This window comes from Ranitomeya imitator, chromosome 1 (genome assembly GCF_032444005.1).
Source record: "Ranitomeya imitator isolate aRanImi1 chromosome 1, aRanImi1.pri, whole genome shotgun sequence".
Classification (NCBI taxonomy): domain Eukaryota; kingdom Metazoa; phylum Chordata; class Amphibia; order Anura; family Dendrobatidae; genus Ranitomeya; species Ranitomeya imitator.
The window spans coordinates 737128634-737153203 of record NC_091282.1 but is presented as its reverse complement, the minus strand read 5'-3'; the positions used below and the strand labels follow the sequence as shown (position 1 = coordinate 737153203).

At 40.5% G+C, this 24570-nt stretch overlaps 1 protein-coding gene across 5 annotated transcripts in view; it reads right to left on the bottom strand.

Moving 5' to 3' along the window:
* SYT16 (synaptotagmin 16) overlaps nt 1–24570 on the bottom strand; it is a 97101-nt gene that overhangs the window by 25816 nt on the left and 46715 nt on the right. For 3 of the 5 annotated variants that reach the window (XM_069733745.1, XM_069733754.1, XM_069733762.1), the window contains exons 2-3: nt 18497–18676; nt 14773–15336 (exon numbers count right to left, since the gene is read on the bottom strand). In XM_069733745.1, the coding sequence (XP_069589846.1) occupies nt 14773–15274 (502 nt within the window). In that variant the 5' untranslated portion in view covers nt 15275–15336; nt 18497–18676. The remainder of the gene's footprint in view (nt 1–14772; nt 15337–18496; nt 18677–24570) is intronic. The other 2 variants (XM_069733770.1, XM_069733781.1) reach the window with 1 other exon arrangement.

Below are 24570 nucleotides of genomic sequence, written 5' to 3'. Positions count from 1 at the left end.
ATACACATACTTCACATACATACACATGATTATACACATACTGCACATACATACACATGATTATACACATACTGCACATACATACACATGATTATACACACACTGCTCATACATACACATGATTATACACATACTGCACATACATACACATGATTATACACATACTGCACATACATACACATGATTATATACATACTGCACATACATACATATGATTATACACATACTGCACATACATACATATGATTATACACATACTTCACATACATACACATGATTATACACATACTGCACATACATACACATGATTATACACATACTGCACATACATACACATGATAATACACACACACTGCACATACATACACATGGTTATACACACACTGCACATACATACATATGATTATACACACACTGCACATACATACATACATATTATACACACAATGCACATACATACATACACATGATTATACACACATTGCACATACATACATACATACGTATGATTATACACACACTGCACATACATACACATGATTATACACACACACTGCACATACATACATACATGATTATACACACACACTGCACATACATACACATGGTTATACACGCACACTGCACATACATACATACATATGATTATACACACACTGCACATACATACATACATATGATTATACACACACTGCACATACATACATATGATTATACACACACTGCACATACATACATACATATGATTATACACACACTGCACATACATACACATGATTATACACACACTGCTCATACATACACATGATTATACACATACTGCACATACATACACATGATTATACACATACTGCACATACATACACATGATTATACACATACTGCACATAGATACACATGATTATACACATACTGCACATACATACATACATATGATTATACACACACTGCACATACATACACATGATTATACACATACTGCACATACATACATACACATGATTATACACATACTGCACATACATACATACACATGATTATACACACACTGCACATACATACACATGATTATACACATACTGCACATACATACATACACATGATTATACACATACTGCACATACATACACATGATTATACACACACTGCACATACATACACATGATTATACACATACTGCACATACATACACATTATTATACACACACTGCACATACATACACATGATTATACACACACTGCACATACATACACATGATTATACACATACTGCACATACATACACATGATTATACACAAACTGCACATACATACATACACATGATTATACACATACTGCACATACATACACATGATTATACACACACTGCACATACATACACATGATTATACACACACTGCACATACATACACATGATTATACACATACTGCACATACATACACATGATTATACACATACTGCACATACATACATACACATGATTATACACATACTGCACATACATACATACACATGATTATACACATACTGCACATACATACACATGATTATACACACACTGCACATACATACACATGATTATACACACACTGCACATACATACACATGATTATACACATACTGCACATACATACATACACATGATTATACACATACTGCACATACATACACATGATTATACACATACTGCACAAACATACACATGATTATACACATACTGCACATACATACACATGATTATACACATACTTACACATGATTGTACACACACTGCACATACATACACATGATTATATACATACTGCACATACATACATACACATGATTATACACATACTTCACATACATACACATGATTATACACATACTGCACATACATACACATGATTATACACATACTGCACATACATACACATGATTATACACACACTGCTCATACATACACATGATTATACACATACTGCACATACATACACATGATTATACACATACTGCACATACATACACATGATTGTACACACACTGCACATACATACACATGATTATATACATACTGCACATACATACACATGATTATACACATACTTCACATACATACACATGATTATACACATACTGCACATACATACACATGATTATACACATACTGCACATACATACACATGATTATACACATACTGCACATACATACACATGATAATACACACACACTGCACATACATACACATGGTTATACACACACTGCACATACATACATATGATTATACACACACTGCACATACATACATACATACATATTATACACACAATGCACATACATACATACACATGATTATACACACATTGCACATACATACATACATACGTATGATTATACACACTGCACATACATACACATGATTATACACACACACTGCACATACATACATACATACATGATTATACACACACACTGCACATACATACACATGGTTATACACGCACACTGCACATACATACATACATATGATTACACACACTGCACATACATACATACATATGATTATACACACACTGCACATACATACATATGATTATACACACACTGCACATACATACATACATATGATTATACACACACTGCACATACATACACATGATTATACACACACTGCTCATACATACACATGATTATACACATACTGCACATACATACACATGATTATACACACACTGCTCATACATACACATGATTATACACATACTGCACATACATACACATGATTATACACATACTGCACATACATACACATGATTATACACACACTGCACATACATACACATGATTATACACATACTGCACATACATACACATGATAATACACACACACTGCACATACATACACATGGTTATACACACACACTGCACATACATACATATGATTATACACACACTGCACATACATACATACATATTATACACACACTGCACATACATACATACACATGATTATACACACACTGCACATACATACATGCGTATGATTATACACACACTGCACATACATACACATGATTATACACACACACTGCACATACATACACATGGTTATACACGCACACTGCACATACATACACATGATTATACACACACTGCACATACATACATACATATGATTATACACACACTGCACATACATACATATGATTATACACACACTGCACATACATACATACATACATACATATGATTATACACACACTGCACATACATACACATGATTATACACACACTGCTCATACATACACATGATTATACACATACTGCACATACATACACATGATTATACACACACTGCTCATACATACACATGATTATACACATACTGCACATACATACACATGATTATACACACACTGCTCATACATACACATGATTATACACATACTGCACATACATACACATGATTATACACATACTGCACATACATACACATGATTATACACACACTGCACATACATACACATGATTATACACATACTGCACATACATACACATGATAATACACACACACTGCACATACATACACATGGTTATACACACACACTGCACATACATACATATGATTATACACACACTGCACATACATACATACATATTATACACACACTGCACATACATACATACACATGATTATACACACACTGCACATACATACATGCGTATGATTATACACACACTGCACATACATACACATGATTATACACACACACTGCACATACATACACATGGTTATACACGCACACTGCACATACATACACATGATTATACACACACTGCACATACATACATACATATGATTATACACACACTGCACATACATACATATGATTATACACACACTGCACATACATACATACATACATACATATGATTATACACACACTGCACATACATACACATGATTATACACACACTGCTCATACATACACATGATTATACACATACTGCACATACATACACATGATTATACACACACTGCTCATACATACACATGATTATACACATACTGCACATACATACACATGATTATACACATACTGCACATACATACACATGATTATACACACACTGCGCATACATACACATGATTATACACATACTGCACATACATACACATGATAATACACACACACTGCACATACATACACATGGTTATACACACACACTGCACATACATACATATGATTATACACACACTGCACATACATACATACATATTATACACACACTGCACATACATACATACACATGATTATACACACACTGCACATACATACATACGTATGATTATACACACACTGCACATACATACACATGATTATACACACACACTGCACATACATACATACATGATTATACACACACACACTGCACATACATACACATGGTTATACACGCACACTGCACATACATACACATGATTATACACACACTGCACATACATACATACATATGATTATACACACACTGCACAAACATACATACATATGATTATACACACACTGCACATACATACATATGATTATACACACACTGCACATACATACACATGATTATACACACACTGCTCATACATACACATGATTATACACACACTGCTCATACATACACATGATTATACACATACTGCACATACATACACATGATTGTACACACACTGCACATACATACACATGATAATACACACACACTGCACATACATACACATGATTATACACACACTGCACATACATACATACATATGATTATACACACACTGCACATACATACACATGGTTATACACACACACTGCACATACATACATATGATTATACACACACTGCTCATACATACACATGATTATACACATACTGCACATACATACACATGATTATACACACACTGCTCATACATACACATGATTATACACATACTGCACATACATACACATGATTATACACATACTGCACATACATACACATGATTATACACACACTGCACATACATACACATGATTATACACATACTGCACATACATACACATGATAATACACACACACTGCACATACATACACATGGTTATACACACACACTGCACATACATACATATGATTATACACACACTGCACATACATACATACATATTATACACACACTGCACATACATACATACACATGATTATACACACACTGCACATACATACATACGTATGATTATACACACACTGCACATACATACACATGATTATACACACACACTGCACATACATACATACATATGATTATACACACACTGCACATACATACATATGATTATACACACACTGCACATACATACATACATATGATTATACACACACTGCACATACATACACATGATTATACACACACACTGCACATACATACATACATGATTATACACACACACACTGCACATACATACACATGGTTATACACGCACACTGCACATACATACACATGATTATACACACACTGCACATACATACATACATATGATTATACACACACTGCACAAACATACATACATATGATTATACACACACTGCACATACATACATATGATTATACACACACTGCACATACATACACATGATTATACACACACTGCTCATACATACACATGATTATACACATACTGCACATACATACACATGATAATACACACACTGCACATACATACATACATATGATTATACACACACTGCACATACATACACATGATTATACACACACACTGCACATACATACATACATATGATTATACACACACTGCACATACATACACATGATTATACACACACACTGCACATACACATGTATATGCTGTAAGGGGTCGACTCACTTGGCTGCATGTAAAGGTAGACACAGGAACGCTTCTTGTGTAAGTCACCTGCTGGTTTATTATAGCACAACATAAACCATGGCAGCCTTTAACAAAATACAGTTAGGGCCAGAAATATTTGGACAGTGACACAATTTTCGCGAGTTGGGCTCTGCATGCCACCACATTGGATTTGAAATGAAACCTCTACAACAGAATTCAAGTGCAGATTGTAACGTTTAATTTGAAGGGTTGAACAAAAATATCTGATAGAAAATGTAGGAATTGTACACATTTCTTTACAAACACTCCACATTTTAGGAGGTCAAAAGTAATTGGACAAATAAACATAACCCAAACAAAATATTTTTATTTTCAATATTTTGTTGCAAATCCTTTGGAGGCAATCACTGCCTTAAGTCTGGAACCCATGGACATCACCAAACGCTGGGTTTCCTCCTTCTTAATGCTTTGCCAGGCCTTTACAGCCGCAGCCTTCAGGTCTTGCTTGTTTGTGGGTCTTTCCGTCTTAAGTCTGGATTTGAGCAAGTGAAATGCATGCTCAATTGGGTTTAGATCTGGAGATTGACTTGGCCATTGCAGAATGTTCCACTTTTTGGCACTCATGAACTCCTGGGTAGCTTTGGATGTATGCTTGGGGTCATTGTCCATCTGTACTATGAAGCGCCGTCCAATCAACTTTGCAGCATTTGGCTGAATCTGGGCTGAAAGTATATCCCGGTACACTTCAGAATTCATCCGGCTACTCTTGTCTGCTCTTATGTCATCAATAAACACAAGTGACCCAGTGCCATTGAAAGCCATGCATGCCCATGCCATCACGTTGCCTCCACCATGTTTTACAGAGGATGTGGTGTGCTTTGGATCATGTGCCGTTCCCTTTCTTCTCCAAACTTTTTTCTTCCCATCATTCTGGTACAGGTTGATCTTTGTCTCATCTGTCCATAGAATACTTTTCCAGAACTGAGCTGGCTTCTTGAGGTGTTTTTCTGCAAATTTAACTCTGGCTTGTCTATTTTTGGTATTGATGAATCGTTTGCATCTAGATGTGAACCCTTTGTATTTACTGTCATGGAGTCTTCTCTTTACTGTTGACTTAGAGACAGATACACCTACTTCACTGAGAGTTTTCTGGACTTCAGTTGATGTTGTGAACGGGATCTTCTTCACCAAATTAAGTATGCGGCGATCATCCACTACTGTTGTCATCCGTGGACGCCCAGGCCTTTTTGAGTTCCCAAGCTCACCAGTCAATTCCTTTTTTCTCAGAATGTACCCAACTGTTGATTTTGCTACTCCAAGCATGTCTGCTATCTCTCTGATGGATTTTTTCTTTTTTTTCAGCCTCAGGATGTTCTGCTTCACCTCAATTGAGAGTTCCTTTGACCGCATGTTGTCTGCTCACAGCAACAGCTTCCAAATGCAAAACCACACACCTGGAATCCACCCCTGACCTTTTAACTACTTCATTGATTACAGATTAACGAGGGAGACGCCTTCAGAGTTAATTGCAGCCCTTAGAGTCCATTGTCCAATTACTTTTGGTCCCTTGAAAAAGAGGACGCTATGCATTACAGAGCTATGATTCCTAAACCCTTTCTCCGATTTGGATGTGGAAACTATCATATTGCAGCTGGGAGTGTGCACTTTCAGCCCATATTATATATATAATTGTATTTCTGAACATGTTTTTGTAAACAGCTAAAATAACAAAACTTGTGTCACTGTCCAAATATTTCTGGCCCTAACTGTAAATGTGGCCATTCTGGCAAAACAAAAGATAAAGTAAGCAAAGTCCTTATGTTGGCGGGATTCACCCGCAGAGGACACTTCAAGTTTTCAGCTCCACCTGTAGCCACCTCCCCAAACATACAACCCAGAGAAAAAAACAGTGGCTGAAGATTTAAAGGGAACTTGTCATCCCCCCAGGCGTTTGTAACTAAAAGAGCCACCTTTTGCAGCAGTAATGCTGCATTCTGACAAGGTGGCTCTTTTAGATATTGGTGCTTTAACTGCCGAAATAATCCGTTTTGTAATTTGTCCTAAATACCTTTTGTTCAGTCCTGGAGGCAGGTCTTTCCACCCCTGCTGCAGACGCCTCACAGCCGTCACTCAAATCTTCTTGGCGCCGGGTGCCGCCTCCTCAGCGCTGTTTTGAAATGAGCCGGCACCTGCGCTCTTTTCTCCTGCCTTGGGCAGGCGCAGTGAGCGCTGCCCGTCTGTCCTCATATGCAGTCTCGTTGACTGCGCCTGTGCGGCCGCCCTGCCTGTGAATCCCAGCCCCGCAGTGTCTTCTTATTATTCATACTACAGGGCTGGGATTCACAGGCAGGGCGTCCGCACAGGCGCAGTCAGCTGGACTGTATATGAGGACAGACGGGCAGCGCTCACTGCGCCTGCCCAAGGCAGGAGAAAAGAGCGCAGGTGCCGGCTCATTTCAAAACAAACAGCGCTGAGGAGGCGGCGCCCGGCGCCAAGAAGACTTGAGTGACGGCTGTGTGGCGTCTGCAGCAGGGGGGAAAGACCTGCCTCCAGGACTGAACAAAAGGTATTTAGGACAAATTACAAAACGGATTATTTCGGCAGTTACAGCACCAATAACTAAAAGAGCCACCTTGTCAGAATGCAGCATTACTGCTGCACAAGGTGGCTCTTTTAGTTAAAAACGCCTGGGGGGGTGACAGGTTCCCTTTAACTCGCCAGCCACACTCCTGAGGTGGAGATATGGTGAGTAGGCTTCCTGCCCATCTCTCACCTACTCACTGGACGCTATGTTCTTGGTGTAGTTCGATGCTGGTCCTATGGGTCATGTTATGGCTTCTTATGAGATAAGATGTAGCAGTTGCTCTTGAGCCAGTGGATTCTCTGCCATATACGATCACATTAGTTTTATAATTATTACCAATTTTGCATTTGGACCCAGGATCTTTTAGTTAAACTTCAGGCCCCAGCCTTGTATACCCCTAGCTAGGGCAGAGGAGCTTGTTGGCACCCAGGCACTATCTAGTACCCCTGACACATACTGTCCCCATGTGTCATTTATTGGCTTCTCATAAGGAAATACATCAGAATGGTTCTCACCACTAGTGAGATCCTGGTGCAAAGAGTTTGATAAACCCTGTAATTGTGCAATTGTCAAGTTCATGAAACTTTTTCAAAAACTTTAGTCAACTGATCTTAATTCTGGAAACCCACCATGATGATTCCATCACTCACGAGGATGATTAAAGAGCGATTCCCATGATAGTAACTGATTGTCTAATGTTAGTAAATGACATTACGTAACAATTGTGGGGTCTGACAACCAGGACCTACATCGATGCTCATATTGAAGATACATCAGCACTGGTTAAAGGGAATCTGTTATCAGGGTTTTGCTATGTAATCTGACAGCAGCATAATGTAGGGACAGAGACCCTGATTCCAGTGATGTATCACTTAGTTTATTGTGTGCATCAGTTGTGATACAATTACTGTTTTCTCTGCTGCAGGTCAGCAGAGCTCAAATGCTGAGCTGTGTATAACCCCGCCCACACCACCGATTTGCTGCTTTCTTTGTACACTGTGCATAGGCAGACAGCTGCCAATGAGTGGAGGGGGGCGTGGATGGGCCAGAAGACATGAGACACCTAGTCCTGTCATGATAATTTCCTGATTTTATTGACAAATAACCACACAGGCTAGTAAGTAACACATCACTGACATCAGGGCCTCAGCCCCTACATTATGCTGCTCTCAGATTACATAGCAAAAAAAAAACTGACAGATTTTATTGAAGAGTTACAAGAATTGTGCTGGTTTGCAGTGGTCATATTTAGCTTAAAGCCAGACAAAAATGAAACCTTTATTCCCTATAGACAGGGATATCATATACTCCGATGTTGAGTTACACTTTGAAGCTTGTCCTATAATAGTAGATTGGATGAATACAGTCTTGGCAACAATGTTGTGTAGGCAGCTGAAAATCAAGGTTAGGAAAATGTACTCCCACACAAAAGGTACTGCTTCACCATATAAGAGAAGAATCAAAAAATGAGAGCACAACATCACAATCAGAGGGCCATCAATCATGCATACCGGTTGCTGAATTTGCCTTTTAACTGTTTCCTTATCTGTGAAACCCCCCACAAATAATAAGGTTTTATTATTCAGACTGTCTTTACTAGTTACAATTCACATTATATCAGTATTATTTGCTAGTGCCGCAGTATTAAGCACACATATATTACATAGTTACATCTTGTTTTTAGTTCTTCCTGAGCTAGCGGGTAGAGACTAGCTGCTACAATCAGCCAACATGGATTCCTGCTCTCCTGTCTCTGTAGCGGAAAGACAGAAACACAGCAGCAGCATGAAGGACATCATACAACAATACTGAGCGGTGTACCTGTGAATCCAGCTTTGGAGCAGGCTAAAACCACTGCTTGAAGCTGAGTGCTTTTCACTGCTCCCCCAACCCACCTCTTTTCTCCATAAAGTATAATAGAAGGAGTAACCTGACACCTCAGTGATCTGGCAGCCTGTCTTGCTCTGACCAAGATGGCCTTTAGCTGGTATCAGAGAGGATGTGGAGTCCAGGAGGTGGAGTTAGGGAGAGAAGTGGTTGCATAAGTGCAGAAAAAAAGCAGATTTTTCTGATAAAGATATATTGTAAAGTCTCTTATATTGCCTATGACAGTTTTAAGTTTATCTACAAATTGACTGGTATTAAATATTACAGGAGACGTGGGGTTTTTAGACATTTTATCCTATTTCTAATTCTTTCTATCAAGTATATTATGGGGTCATAACAAAATAAAAAAAGTACACTTATAAAGAGATTTCATAAAAAAATATTCAGTTGTTTTGTGTATAGAGCTCCTATGCAGACTTCTGTGTCTCCATGGATACAGACTACAAACAATCCCTGTGTAGTCTGATCCCACATTCCTCCTGCTACTGATTGGTAGGTTTTGTAGTGGACAGATGGAAAACAATATGACTAGAAGACCAGACTATACAAGATTTGTAATAGGTGATATATATTGTCGAAGTCCCAATTATAATATACTCGCATTAGTGTACACCACCAAAAAATACAATCAAATTGTTAGGGAAGGAAAAAAGATTGTAAAAATGTGAATAAAATATAAGTTTCATTGTTATATGACGTGCGTTCCGCCATTATTGTTGGCTTCTTCTAGGGGCCTGGAAGAAGCCAACAATAATGGCGAAACACTTGTCATATGGCAACAAAAATGACATTTTATTCACATTCTCACAATCTTTTCCCTTCCTTAATAATTTAATTATACAAAGTTTGCATGCTGTGACCATTGAAACACATAGGTCTGCATAAGAGCTGCATGCATACATGGTAGGATATTTTTTAGACAGTATGAACGACTGAGGAACTGATTCATTTCTGTAACTTCTATATAGAGGACAAACTCGAAGATCTAAATTGAAAAACAAAATCCCCATTTCGATCAATTAGAGTGAATATACCAGTCCGGAAAGTCATCTTTTGAGAGCGCCAGTTGTACCATATAATCAGTGCTGACCGGGTGAATAGGATCTATTTTTTCTGTTACGTCGCCATTGACAACCGTGTCTGCAATAAGACTCCAGAAGTGTTTCCATGGAAACAAAAAGCTTTCAACATATCATTCAATTCGTGGCAACTTATCTTACAAGCAGCCATTGTAAATAATGGAAAGTGGGTCAGTGAGTATGAAAGGTTTCTGGACAGAACGGTCTATTAAGCAACAGGAAATATGATTATTCTGTAAGGCAAAATATCATATGCAATGTAACCAGGAGAATATACATCCCTCATTAGATAATGGCAATTATGCCTCTTCAAGTAGCAACAGCAGGGAGATAAAATGGCTAACTATTATCCAATCCAAAATAAATCATTATTACAAGGAAACTTGTAATTATTTATATGAGCCTATTGGAGCATGTTGAAAATTGTAGTTTACTCAATTGCTGGACAGTTAAAGTTTTAAAGCAGATCAGTCACCGAGTCAGCAGATTTCACAATTACAACTACAAATATTAATGAATAAATATATTAGACCTGAGGGGGCTGGTGTAGTTACTTTGAAAACTCTTGTTAAATGGCTGCATAATCCTTTTTGAAAGTTTAAACTTAATCTCGTTCCACCTCACCTGATTAACAGGTTTGCGGTGTCCCTTTTCTCTGCTCCTGCTAAATCTCTGCCCACCTAGTATGATTGACAGCTTCTCACTGTCCCTTCCCCTGCCATTGATGAACCTGTGTCCACATAGCCTGATTTCAGCTACACAGCGTCACTTCTACCTGCTTCTGCTGAATCTCCCTCCACCTAGCTGGATTGATAGCTCCTCAATGTCCATGTTGCCTGCTTCTGCTGAATCTCCATCCACCTAGCTGGATTGATAGCTCCTCAATGTCTTTGCTGCCTGCTTCTGCTGAATCTCCATCCACCTAGCTGGGTTCATAGCTCCTCAATGTCCCTCCTACCTGCTTCTGCTGAATCTCAGCCACCTAGCTGGGTTCATAGCTCCTCAATGTCCCTCCTACCTGCTTCTGCTGAATCTCAGCCACCTAGCTGGGTTCATAGCTCCTCAATGTCCCTCCTACCTGCTTCTGCTGAATCTCAGCCACCTAGCTGGGTTCATAGCTCCTCAATGTCCCTCCTACCTGCTTCTGCTGAATCTCAGCCACCTAGCTGGGTTCATAGCTCCTCAATGTCCCTCCTACCTGCTTCTGCTGAATCTCAGCCACCTAGCTGGGTTCATAGCTCCTCAATGTCCCTCCTACCTGCTTCTGCTGAATCTCCAGCCACCTAGCTGGGTTGATAGCTCCTCAATGTCCCTCCTACCTGCTTCTGCTGAATCTCCATCCACCTAGCTGGGTTGATAGCTCCTCAATGTCCCTCCTACATGCTTCTGCTGAATCTCCATCCACCTAGCTGGGTTGATAGCTCCTCAATGTCCCTCCTACATGCTTCTGCTGAATCTCCAGCCACCTAGCTGGGTTGATAGCTCCTCAATGTCCCTCCTACCTGCTTCTGCTGAATCTCCATCCACCTAGCTGGGTTGATAGCTCCTCAATGTCCCTCCTACATGCTTCTGCTGAATCTACATCCACCTAGCTGGGTTGATAGCTCCTCAATGTCCCTCCTACATGCTTCTGCTGAATCTCCATCCACCTAGCTGGGTTGATAGCTCCTCAATGTCCCTCCTACATGCTTCTGCTGAATCTCCATCCACCTAGCTGGGTTGATGGCTCCTCAATGTCCCTCCTACATGCTTCTGCTGAATCTCCAGCCACCTAGCTGGGTTGATAGCTCCTCAATGTCCCTCCTACCTGCTTCTGCTGAATCCCCAGCCACCTAGCTGGGTTGATAGCTCCTCAATGACCCTGCTGCCTGCGTCCACTGAATCTCAGCCACCTAGCTGGGTTGATAGCTCCTCAATGTCCCTCCTACCTGCTTCTGCTGAATCCCCAGCCACCTAGCTGGGTTGATAGCTCCTCAATGTCCCTGCTGCCTGCGTCCACTGAATCTTCATCCACCTAGCTGGGTTCATAGCTCCTCAATGTCCCTCCTACATGCTTCTGCTGAATCTCCATCCACCTAGCTGGGGTGATAGCTCCTCAATGTCCCTCCTTCCTACTTTTGCTGAATCTCCAGCCACCTAGCTGGGTTGATAGCTCCTCAATGTCCCTGCTGCCTGCTTCTGCTGAATCTCCCTCAACCTAGCTGGATTGATGGCTCCTCAATGTCCATGTTGCCTGCTTCTACTGAATCTCCATCCACCTAGCTGGGTTGATAGCTCCTCAATGTCCCTCCTTCCTACTTTTGCTGAATCTCCATCCACCTAGCTGGGTTGACAGCTCCTCAATGTCCTCCCGGCCTTCTTATACTGAATCTCAACCATCTAGCCCAAATGACAGCTTCTTGGTATACATTCTCTCTGCTGCTGAACCTCTGCACACTTAGCCTGATGACAGCTCCTCAGTGCCTCTTCTCTGATGCTGATTCTTTGCCACCTAGCCTGATTGGCAGCTCTCCAGTGTCACTCCTCTCTGCTACTTCTGATTCTCCAACCACCTAGCCTTATTGGCAGCTCCTCAATGCTCCTCCTCCATGCTGAGATCTCACACTGCTTAGTAGAAGCTGCAGCTGAAAGTCTGGCTTGGTGGGTGGAGACTGAATGCTCTTGGACTAAAAGCCTATGGACCTATACACCACTGTGTGCCTCATGACCAGGACCCCAACTAATCTGCAGGGCAATTCAGTCTCTGTCACTTATACAAGAGAATAAAGCATAGATGCTCTATAATGAAATTTCTTACACATTTTGTAATTTATTCATTCCATTCTTTTTATTTAAAAAATATTCCCTTTTAAACCATTAACTTAAGTTACTTCAACTCTTTCTCAAAAAGCCTGATGGATGGGTCAAAACATTCTATCATTCTGCTATAGAATAGCATAGATTTACTGCCAGCTTTACCAAATAGCTTGGAGCAGAATGAAATGAATCCATCCGTTTGCAACAAGGAGCGCTAAAAGCCAGGGATCATTGGCTAGGAAACATTGGTCAGTTCATACATGTTAATTCTCTGAGATACATGCAGCTATATCAAGAAGGGTACCAAAGAATTGAAGCTATGAATAAAAATAGCAGATCCGTTTCCTGGCAATTATGGACTTTACAATGAAGCATTATCATGTGCTTTGAATCTGCAGCAGATAAACATTTTAAAGAGAATTATTTGTGACAAATTGCTTTCAGCGATGCATTAACTAGAACAATACATTTCATAACTTCCAAGGCAGACAACAAAGGTGTTAAAGATGTTGGGTAGAAGAAGAGTGACGAAGATCTTACCTGAGATGTTTCTTACCATTAATTGTTCCTACAGAACTAAAAGTTGGCGTTTCAAGGTCTCTCAAAAGAGTTTTTATTTCATTATTCACATATTCTTCATCTCCTGGGATTGAAGAGAGGGTCTCTAGCAGCAGGCTCTCCTCCTGGGTTGTAGGTGTTGACTTGGATGTCTCATAACGTGGCGCATCTTTGGAGACTTTCAATACTTCTGGACTGACTTGAAGTTCCTGTTCCAGGTTACTGGTGTCTTCTTCTTCAGACGTCCAGGACTCGGCATCTGAGTTGTGAACTAGTGGTGGGTTTTTACTCAAAAACTCTTCTTCAGGAAAGTCATCGAGGCTGGGATCATATTCATTTAGCTGTAGACGGTCATCCTTGATCGTTCTGGAGTTTGGTTTGGTTACATTTGTAGTTGGGTTGGTTGGGGCACCGGCGGTCAGGTGAACCGCTTCACACATGCGGGATATCCAAGAAGAAACCGGCTGGAAGAAATTCTGGCCAGCCATGTCTAAAACCATGACCAGAATTTGTTCATCGGGTTTTCAAGTCTTCTTGATCTCCACAATTTTAAATCCGTGAGCTACAGAATAAGCATTATTGAAATTAAGGTTCTTTCTGTCTTAGTAGATATCTATCATCACATCCTGCCATAGTTTACTTCTATTATATGTTGTAGAAAAATATCATATGTTTGCAATGTATTACCTAATCCTGGCCTTACACTTTACCTTGTTTTTGTAGATTAGAGTAAAACTACACAGGCGTTTTCATTTGATGGGTTTAATCCCTTTTATTTAAATGATTCTATGCTTACTTTTTCCTATATATTTTGTAAAGCCATGAGGATTTCTGGGAATACGGGGCAACCCATGGATCTCAAGATTGGGGTCCTGCGTAATGTCTCATCGACAATAAATAGGGAGCATTCAGGACCATCACTTCTTTCAAAGGGGGATTTAAAGGGATTTCTTTCAAAGGGGGATTTAAAGGGCTTGTATCATCTTCGAAGTACCCAGCTTCCCTGCCTCTTCTTGCTCGATTGGGGAATATTTCACTCCTGCTTGATTGACAGTTCAGACCAGTGGCATCATCGTGCCACTAGTGACTAGACCGAACTGTGTGCTCGATTCAATGCTTGAATATAAGACTGCTTTGCCTGTTCAACATCCGAGAAGAGCAGTGGCACTGAGCAGCGCTTACAATCTATAATGGAAAGAGCTTGTAAGCACTGGGCATGTTCGGCCACTGCTGCTAGATTGCAGCAGTGGCCAGTTTTCTTGCCGTTCTCGAAAACAGAGAGGATTTTTAACAAGTAAATTACAAAGTTACATTGTTTTACAAGCACATTATTTTACCCATGAAATAAAATGAGAATAACACTTTAAAGCCGGCCATGCACTGTCGGCTGAACGGTACTACATCTGACTGTTCAACCGACAGCCGACTCTCCCATACACAGGAGTGATCGTTTGTCCGAGAGCTCTAGTGTTCTCTATGAAAAAGCTGCCGACTGACATGGGGTGAACAATGCGATCAGCAGTCCAAAATCGGACATGAACAATCGCCATCTCCCCTGTCCATCAGTTGGCTGGTGCCCCCATACACATTAGATTGTCGGCAAACCCTTCAATATCAGCGGGTTCAGCAGACGTTAGTATGATGTGTATGGGGCCTTAAGAGCCTCATTCTCTAAATCAATGGGTGTCCCAGAAGTTGAACCCCCAGTGATCTGAGTAATCCTATGAGCAGTTGTTAGAAGTTGGGCTAACCCCTTTAAAAGTAATAAGTCACATGGAGAGGTGCCTGGTGGCTGCTTAATCCGCTCTCCCTATTGATACCACATGCACGCTCAACTGAACAGAGTGCGCATGCGTTTAAGAGGTCAGAAGGAATAGCTGTGGGCTGACCACTCGGTACACTAAGTGCATTATCAGCCTTAGTATATAGGATCCCTGGGGAACAATCTAATGGGGGGAAATGGGACAATTAGGGGCACTACCACAATTTTATTTATTTATTTATTTTAAAAAAAGGGATAGGAGACCCCACCACGACGAGAACCAGAACCCTGCCCAGCACATAGTCAAGAATACAAAAAATAAAGGACAAGACTCACTGCCTCTTGACGAAAGGACATTATGATGAAATACTTAAGACGCCACGACTGGAAGACAGCATAGACCTCAAGAGCCCCAGAAGTTGGAAAGCAACTTACTACAAGTGACACAGATTGTTAGTGACATGTACGATTCAATGACACAAGGCAGACAGACGGCAAAGAAATTCCCTGGTTGTTAAATCTGACACTTGTACGAAAGCCTCAAGCAGAGAAAACTAGATGTCAAGGAGATATCGAAGCGAGATCTGACAAAATCTTTATTTGATGAGACGATTCGTACAACAATATTGATGCAAAATAAACCAGATTCCATGGATTATCTTTTACTGCTTCTTAAAGGGAATCTGTCCCCAGTTGTTTGCCACTTAATCTGAGAACAGTAAAAATGTAGGGGCAGAGACCCTGATTCCAGTGATGTATCACTTACTGGGCTGCTTGCTGTAGTTTTGATAAAATAACGGTTTTATCAACAGGAGATTATAACTAGAAGACTAGCAAACTTGCTGTCAGGTAGTCCAGCCATGCCCCCACCACTGATTGGTAGATTTTTGTGCACACTGTGAATAGGCAGAAAGCTGCCAATAAGTGAAGAGGGCGGGGTTAGGAAGAGCTCAGCATTCAGAGAACTGCTAAATCTGCATCAGAGAAAACGGTGATTTTATAAAAATGACAGCAAGCAGCCCAATAAGAGATACATCGCTGGAATCAGAGTCTCTGCCATACATCATGCTGGTTTCAGATGGGATAGCAAAAACCTGGTGACAGGTTCATTTTAAAGGGGTATAGAATTAGAAACATGTGACTCTCCTTCTACAACAGTACCACACCTGTTCCCCAATGGGGCTCACAATATTTATACAATGCTGCATAATATGTTGGTGCTATATAAGCAACGAGAATAAATAAACTACGGCACAGCCCTGTTCACTTAAATGGAAGTGAGCTGCAGGGCCCGAAGCATCCCATAGCCAGATGTATTGCTATTTGGAAGGAAGACTAATATATACACATACAGATAGATAGATAGATAGATAGATAGATAGATAGATAGATAGATAGATAGATAGATAGATAATTAGCAGCTATCCTGTGGATAGGTGACGACTTTCTGAGATGAAACAAACAACCCCTTTAACTTGAGTAGTGTTATTTGGTCAGTTATTGGCTAGCTTTGCTAAATCAATGCTATCATTAGACGTTGAACAACCTACACCAAAATGACAACCATACCCAATGGATTGGTGAGACCTCCTCCTAACGTAACAGCCTACAAAAAGAGCAACGTATAATGCCATCTCCTTAACCTAGATTCAATAAATGTGAGCCATATATTTTCTAATTAGAGTAATTATAAAATGGAGAATAAAAGCCCTATGCCCAGGATCAGCATACACAAAGCACATATAGACGGTGTCCTACAGCGTGACCCACATATCAGAAAGCATGCAGAACACCAATGAGCTGGGGAGAACACGGGGAACTTGTTAGTAGATCGTTGTCACACACGATGTAACACTGTGACATTCGTTATCACATTGACCCCTCTTCTTCATATAGGAGACAACATGGATAAGAACCCACTAAAGTTTCCATTCTTCAATATCAGCAATGCAAAACTTACCAAGTCCCTGGAGAACTCCAGATTTTTCTTTAGGTCGTTTTCTCCTTCTACGTTGGTCCAAACATGGAAAATCCCCTATTTTCTCAAAGCACAGCTTCTTATTTATAAGGAGGAAAAGAATGGCCAGGAGAACTATGAATACACCCACAGCAGAGAGAAAACCAATGGCTTCCGGGGTGACTGGAAAACAAAAAAGAGTTGTTTATTAGTGAGGGAGAAGAGTTGGGAGACAGGAAAGTAATTATACCAAAATGTTGAGTTAATAGTCGCAATGATGCAGTCCTAAGGTGACCTGTCTGCATCGGGGCCATTGTAGCCATTTAGCTGGGTCCATAATGAGCGTATGACCAGATTTCATCCAGCTATGATTTCTAAAAAAAAAAGGGGGGAACAGACTTATTTAATTTTAGCTTCCAATTTGGCATCACCTGGTCACAGTGGAACCTACTAGTTTTCATAAAGTATATTGACATGGCATGACGTTAGTAATGTCAACGATCCAACCATCAATCCAAAAGATGACCTACATAATGGTTGCGATAACGATCACAAGATGTGTCCTATCTTTCTCCTTCCTAAAATTAGCATCTTAGCAAACTATCTTATATCTATGGCCAACCTAAAGGCAACCGGATCATGGTGACCTTGAAAACGATCTACCTGGAAATTGACCTGCACTGTAGATATTAACTCTGCAGCGAATTAACTTGTGCTGAAAAAAAGCAAGAATTTGTTGCAAATTGTCTCCATGGACTTCAAAGGAAAAATCAAAATCTGAAAATAAAGGCTATTATTGTGGATTTTGTTGCAGGTTATTTGTAGATCTTGTTGGCTTGTCCATCCCTGGTGGTCAGAGTGCAGAAACAGGCAAGGACCTGGCATGCATTACCATGGGAGTGGTCGAGAATTGAGAAAATTAATTTACTACTTTTTTATTGTGATTGATCCGCAATGACAATTCTGCTACTACAATGAATTTCCCTGCAGGTTTCTCCAGATTTTTTGAAACTTTTACAGCAAATTTCACACATTTTAATGTTTTCTTGGGCATGACATGGTTCCGTAGGATCTTAAAATTGCTTTACTGTAGTCTAGTACGGCAGCACACAGAGGCTTTGCCCAATGCACGGGACACCACCAGATTGACCACCAACAAGTGATCATATCAAGTTACAGCAGCATATCACATCTTCCAGAAACCAGAGATGATAAACAGACTACATGTCAAAGTGGCCATCAACTGTCAATCGTTGTTGGCCTAAAGATGCTCATTCACATTTTTGGCCAATGTATATGGGGGCCTCCAGATTCACCCCGATATTGGGGGAAAGAAGGATTTGAGCATTGGAATTCCAACGTCTGATCCTTTTGTTCTACATGTACAGTCATGGCCAAAAGTATTGACACCCCTGCAATTCTGTCAGATAATACTCAGTTTCTTCCTGAAAATGATTGCAATCACAAATTCTTTGTTATTATTATCTTCATTTAATTTGTCTTAAATGAAAAAACACAAAAGAGAATGAAGCAAAAAGCAAAACATTGATCATTTCACACAAAACTCCAAAAATTGGCCAGACAAAAGTATTGGCACCCTCAGCCTAATACTTGGTTGCAAAACCTTTAGCCAAAATAACTGCGACCAACCTCTTCCGGTAACCATCAATGAGTTTCTTACAATGCTCTGCTGGAATTTTAGGCCATTCTTCTTTGGCAAACTGCTCCAGGTCCCTGATATTTGAAGGGTGCCTTCTCCAAACTGCCATTTTTAGATCTCTCCACAGGTGTTCTATGGGATTCAGGTCTGGACTCATTGCTGGCCACGTTAGAAGTCTCCAGTGCTTTCTCTCAAACCATTTTCTAGTGCTTTTTGAAGTGTGTTTTGGGTCATTGTCCTGCTGGGAGACCCAGCTTTCTCACACTGGGCCCTACATTATGCTGCAAAATTTGTTGGTAGTCTCAGACTTCATAATGCCATGCACACGGTCAAGCAGTCCAGTGCCAGAGGCAGCAAAGCAACCCCAAAACATCAGGGAACCTACGCCATGTTTGACTGTAGGGACCGTGTTCTTTTCTTTGAATGCCTCTTTTTTTCTCCTGTAAACTCTATGTTGATGCCTTTGCCCAAAAAGCTCTACTTTTGTCTCATCTGAACAGAGAACATTCTTCCAAAACGTTTTAGGCTTTTTCAGGTAAGTTTTGGCAAACTCCAGCCTGGCTTTTTTATGTCTTGGGGTAAGAAGTGGGGTCTTCCTGGATCTCCTACCATACAGTCCCTTTTCATTCAGACGCCGACGGATAGTACGGGTTGACACTGTTGTACCCTCGGACTGCAGGGCAGCTTGAACTTGTTTGGATGTTAGTCGAGGTTCTTTATCCAACATCCGCACAATCTTGCGTTGAAATCTCTTGTCGATTTTTCTTTTCCGTCCACATCTAGGGAGGTTAACCACAGTGCCATGGGCTTTAAACTTCTAGATGACACTGCGCACTGTAGACACAGGAACATTCAGGTCTGTGGAGATTGACTTGTAGCCTTGAGATTGCTCATGCTTCCTCACAATTTGGTTTCTCAAGTCCTCAGACAGTTCTTTGGTCTTCTTTCTTTTCTCTTTTCTTTGCTCAATGTGGTACACACAAGGACACAGGACAGAGGTTGAGTCAACTTTAATCCATGTCAACTGGCTGAAAGTGTGATTTAGTTATTGCCAACACCTGTTAGGTGCCACAGGTAAGTTACAGGTGCTGTTAATAACACTAATTAGGGAAGCGTCACATGATTTTTTGAATGGTGCCAATACTTTTGTCCACTCCCTTTTTTATGTTTGGTGTGGAATTATATCTAATTTGGCTTTAGGACAATTCTTTTTGTGTTTTTTCATTTAAGACAAATTAAATGAAGATAATAATACCAAATAATTTGTGTTTGCAATCATTTTCAGGAAGAAAATGAGTATTATCTGACAGAATTGCAGGGGTGTCAATACTTTTAGCCATGACTGTAGATATGCCATCGACAGAGAAGTCTGGCAGTGACTCTCACAAAGAGCACATAGGAGCTCCCGGCCAGGTTGAGCTTGAGCGTTCCTGTGCTTGGTGGAAGAGCCCGGTCAATCGTTGTCCAACAGCCATCTAGATTTACAGGCTAGATTCAGTTAAACAAAAATGTGTGGGGCATGAGCAGCTAAATCCTTCTCTTTTTTGGACAAATGATCAGGCATATTAAATTTCAACAAGCCCCATTCTTTTAACATTAACACAGGTTAAACAATCACTAATAGCCAGTGTAACTCCCTACAGAACTAGACTCCATGTGGGGTAGAGTTTGATGGGCACAGTTACCGTAAATATTCACCCTAAATGATAACCATCCACAAAGACAAGGTACATGTAAAAGGGACCGTGGTGCAGCAGGCCCACTAACCAACAAAAACTGACTTGTGGGCTGCCTCTTTACATATCACCGACGTGTAATATGTAATTAGTTAACCAGTAAGTAAATCCTCCCGGGTCCTCAGCACTGGCCAATATCCACAGGTCAACACAGAACGCCTAGCGAAACCCTGTAGGCAAACAATCTAAAGATAACCAAGATCTCCCTCCTATAAACTGTGGGTGACGATTAAGATATGGTGAAAGCTGGATGTACTGCATGACCTCCAGATTTATAGAAAATGGGAATTATATACTTCCCGAAAATATGAACAGGGGCATAACTATGGTTGCATTAACACCCACACGCTGGTGCTTTGGGGGGGGTCCGAAAGCTGCCTCCGGGAGCAATAATAAAAGACCAGCGAGTGTTGGGTAGTTCTGCACCCAGTGTGCTTACACATGCCTTAAAGGGAATCTATCAGCATGATTTTACTACTACTGCAGCAATAAAAATGATACCTGCCACATCGGACTACTACAGGGCAGTTCTCCTTTTCATTGATGTACTAGAATCAATTCAAACACAGCGCTGGATTCAGCAGCAAAGTCATCCTGATGGGTTCTCTTTAAAAAGGATACAACTGACATTAATGGGTCTTCAGGGGAAGGGGGCTAGCAAACCCTTGCACTGTTAAAGGGATCATCTCGCCAAACAGTTCGATGTGGGCGACTATGCTCTGCTGAAATGTCAACAATGTCCAATGGTGGCGATTTCCCTTTAAATTCTATATGCTTGGCACTTAAAGAGTTATTTGTCAGCAAAGAAGGTGGCGGTGAAATGAGCACACAGATTGCATCAGAATCTGGCTCACCCCGATCCAATGACAAGTCACATGGGGATGTGTGTTTGCTTTGATTTTTAACACCTACAGCCGCTGCTATTAATTTATACCCGAGCTCTAAAACCACAAGTTACTAAGTTACTTTAGTCACAATGTGCCATCGGTGCAGACGCAGCATTAAGAAACTATTTTTGGGCAAAATACAAAAATACAGAACCCTTGAGATATTATCTATCTATCTATCTATCTATCTATGTGTATATTTACAGTTGTGTGAAAAGTGTTTGCCCCCTTCCTGATTTCATATTCTTTTGCATGTTCCAGATCACCAATCAAATGTAAATATTAGACAGAGATAACACAAGTAAACACAAATTGCATTTTTCAAATGAAGGTTTTTATTATTAAGGGAAAAAGAAATCCAATCCAGGCTTTAGGTACAAGTCTGCAGACACTCTGTGACTGCAGACTTGTAAATCCTCACTTCGTGCAATGTGCACACTGGCAGGAGTCGCCAGTGCTGGGAGCAGGCAGGCACTTGACCCTAAGTATGCGATTTGCCAACTAGACGTCATGTGCCAACTAGACATGTGCTGTTTTGCTCAATTCCTATCTATTGTGCGAGGCCTGACACGTCTAGTCAGGATGTGGCCAGAAGTATGCAAATTGCAGCGGAGAATCCTGGCAGCGCGCACTGTGAGGATTCACAAGTCTGCAGTCACAACGAGACTGTAGACTTGAGCCCCAAGCCTGGACATCCCCTTAAATCCTTTGTACTCTACAGGATTTCTGCAAGGCTGATTGTTTTTGGATTATGCAGAAAATGCTGCAGAATGATAAAACCGTTCAGATGACTATTTTTCTGAATCTGGTGTTGTTTTAACAATCTGGTCTTGGGCATTGTGTCATATTATTATGTTGATTTATCTAACTGTGGAATTCAGATTTGGACAACCCCTTCCCCATGTTGGCGCCAAATGCCCTAATGAGCCATTTTGCAAGGGTCCCAAACAAGCCATAAGGCATCTTGTGCCTGCAGGTTAGGTGGTAGCCCAATATTTGGTGCTCCATGCTCCACTCATATTGATGTTATACAATCCGCTGCAGTTTTTTCTGCCGTCTGCCTGTTTGTGCCCCCCCCTAGTCAAATAATTGTCTCCGCATCCTCACTTCATGCAAATGTTTAGTAGGAAATGACAAAATATTATGCCTTATTACCTTAATTAATTACACCTTCTATATGTGTGTGCAACAAGCTATTATTTTCCCACTGGTACAAAAGCCATTTTTTCATTACCGGATTATAATGATTGCACATGCAAAGAGCCTAAAGGGAGGGGCCGCTGCGTAGGCAGAAGTTCTTAAGGAAACCATACAGGGAAAGTAAGTCAGTGATTAGCAGCGAGGCTGGTTCAAATGTTCACACCCACTCGTACGCCCACACTTTGTGCTACATTGTATCCATTCTATCGGAATAGCTGGGCACAGAGGCATTCAGAACCATCTGCAACGCGCAGCGCCATCACTAATTATCACGTATCAAAGTGACAAAATAATCACTTAGGTGGCAACTGAGGTCCCACAAAGCCCTTTGTACGCAGAAACAGAAGGTTTGGAACGCTGTCATTTTTCCGTCGATGTGTAATATACATGGCACATTAATTTTTCAATCGCCAACGCAAGTTTTCAGTTATTATTCAAAGCACCGGGTTCTTACACAACTTCAAATTGACTGACAATGCAGTAATGAAGTCACTAAAGTAGTTTGGATTTCTCAAAGAAGTTCTTGTCATCTTCATAGTTGGATATTGTCAGATAGTCCTTGTAAAAATAAGCACTTTTGCAATTTACTGCTTA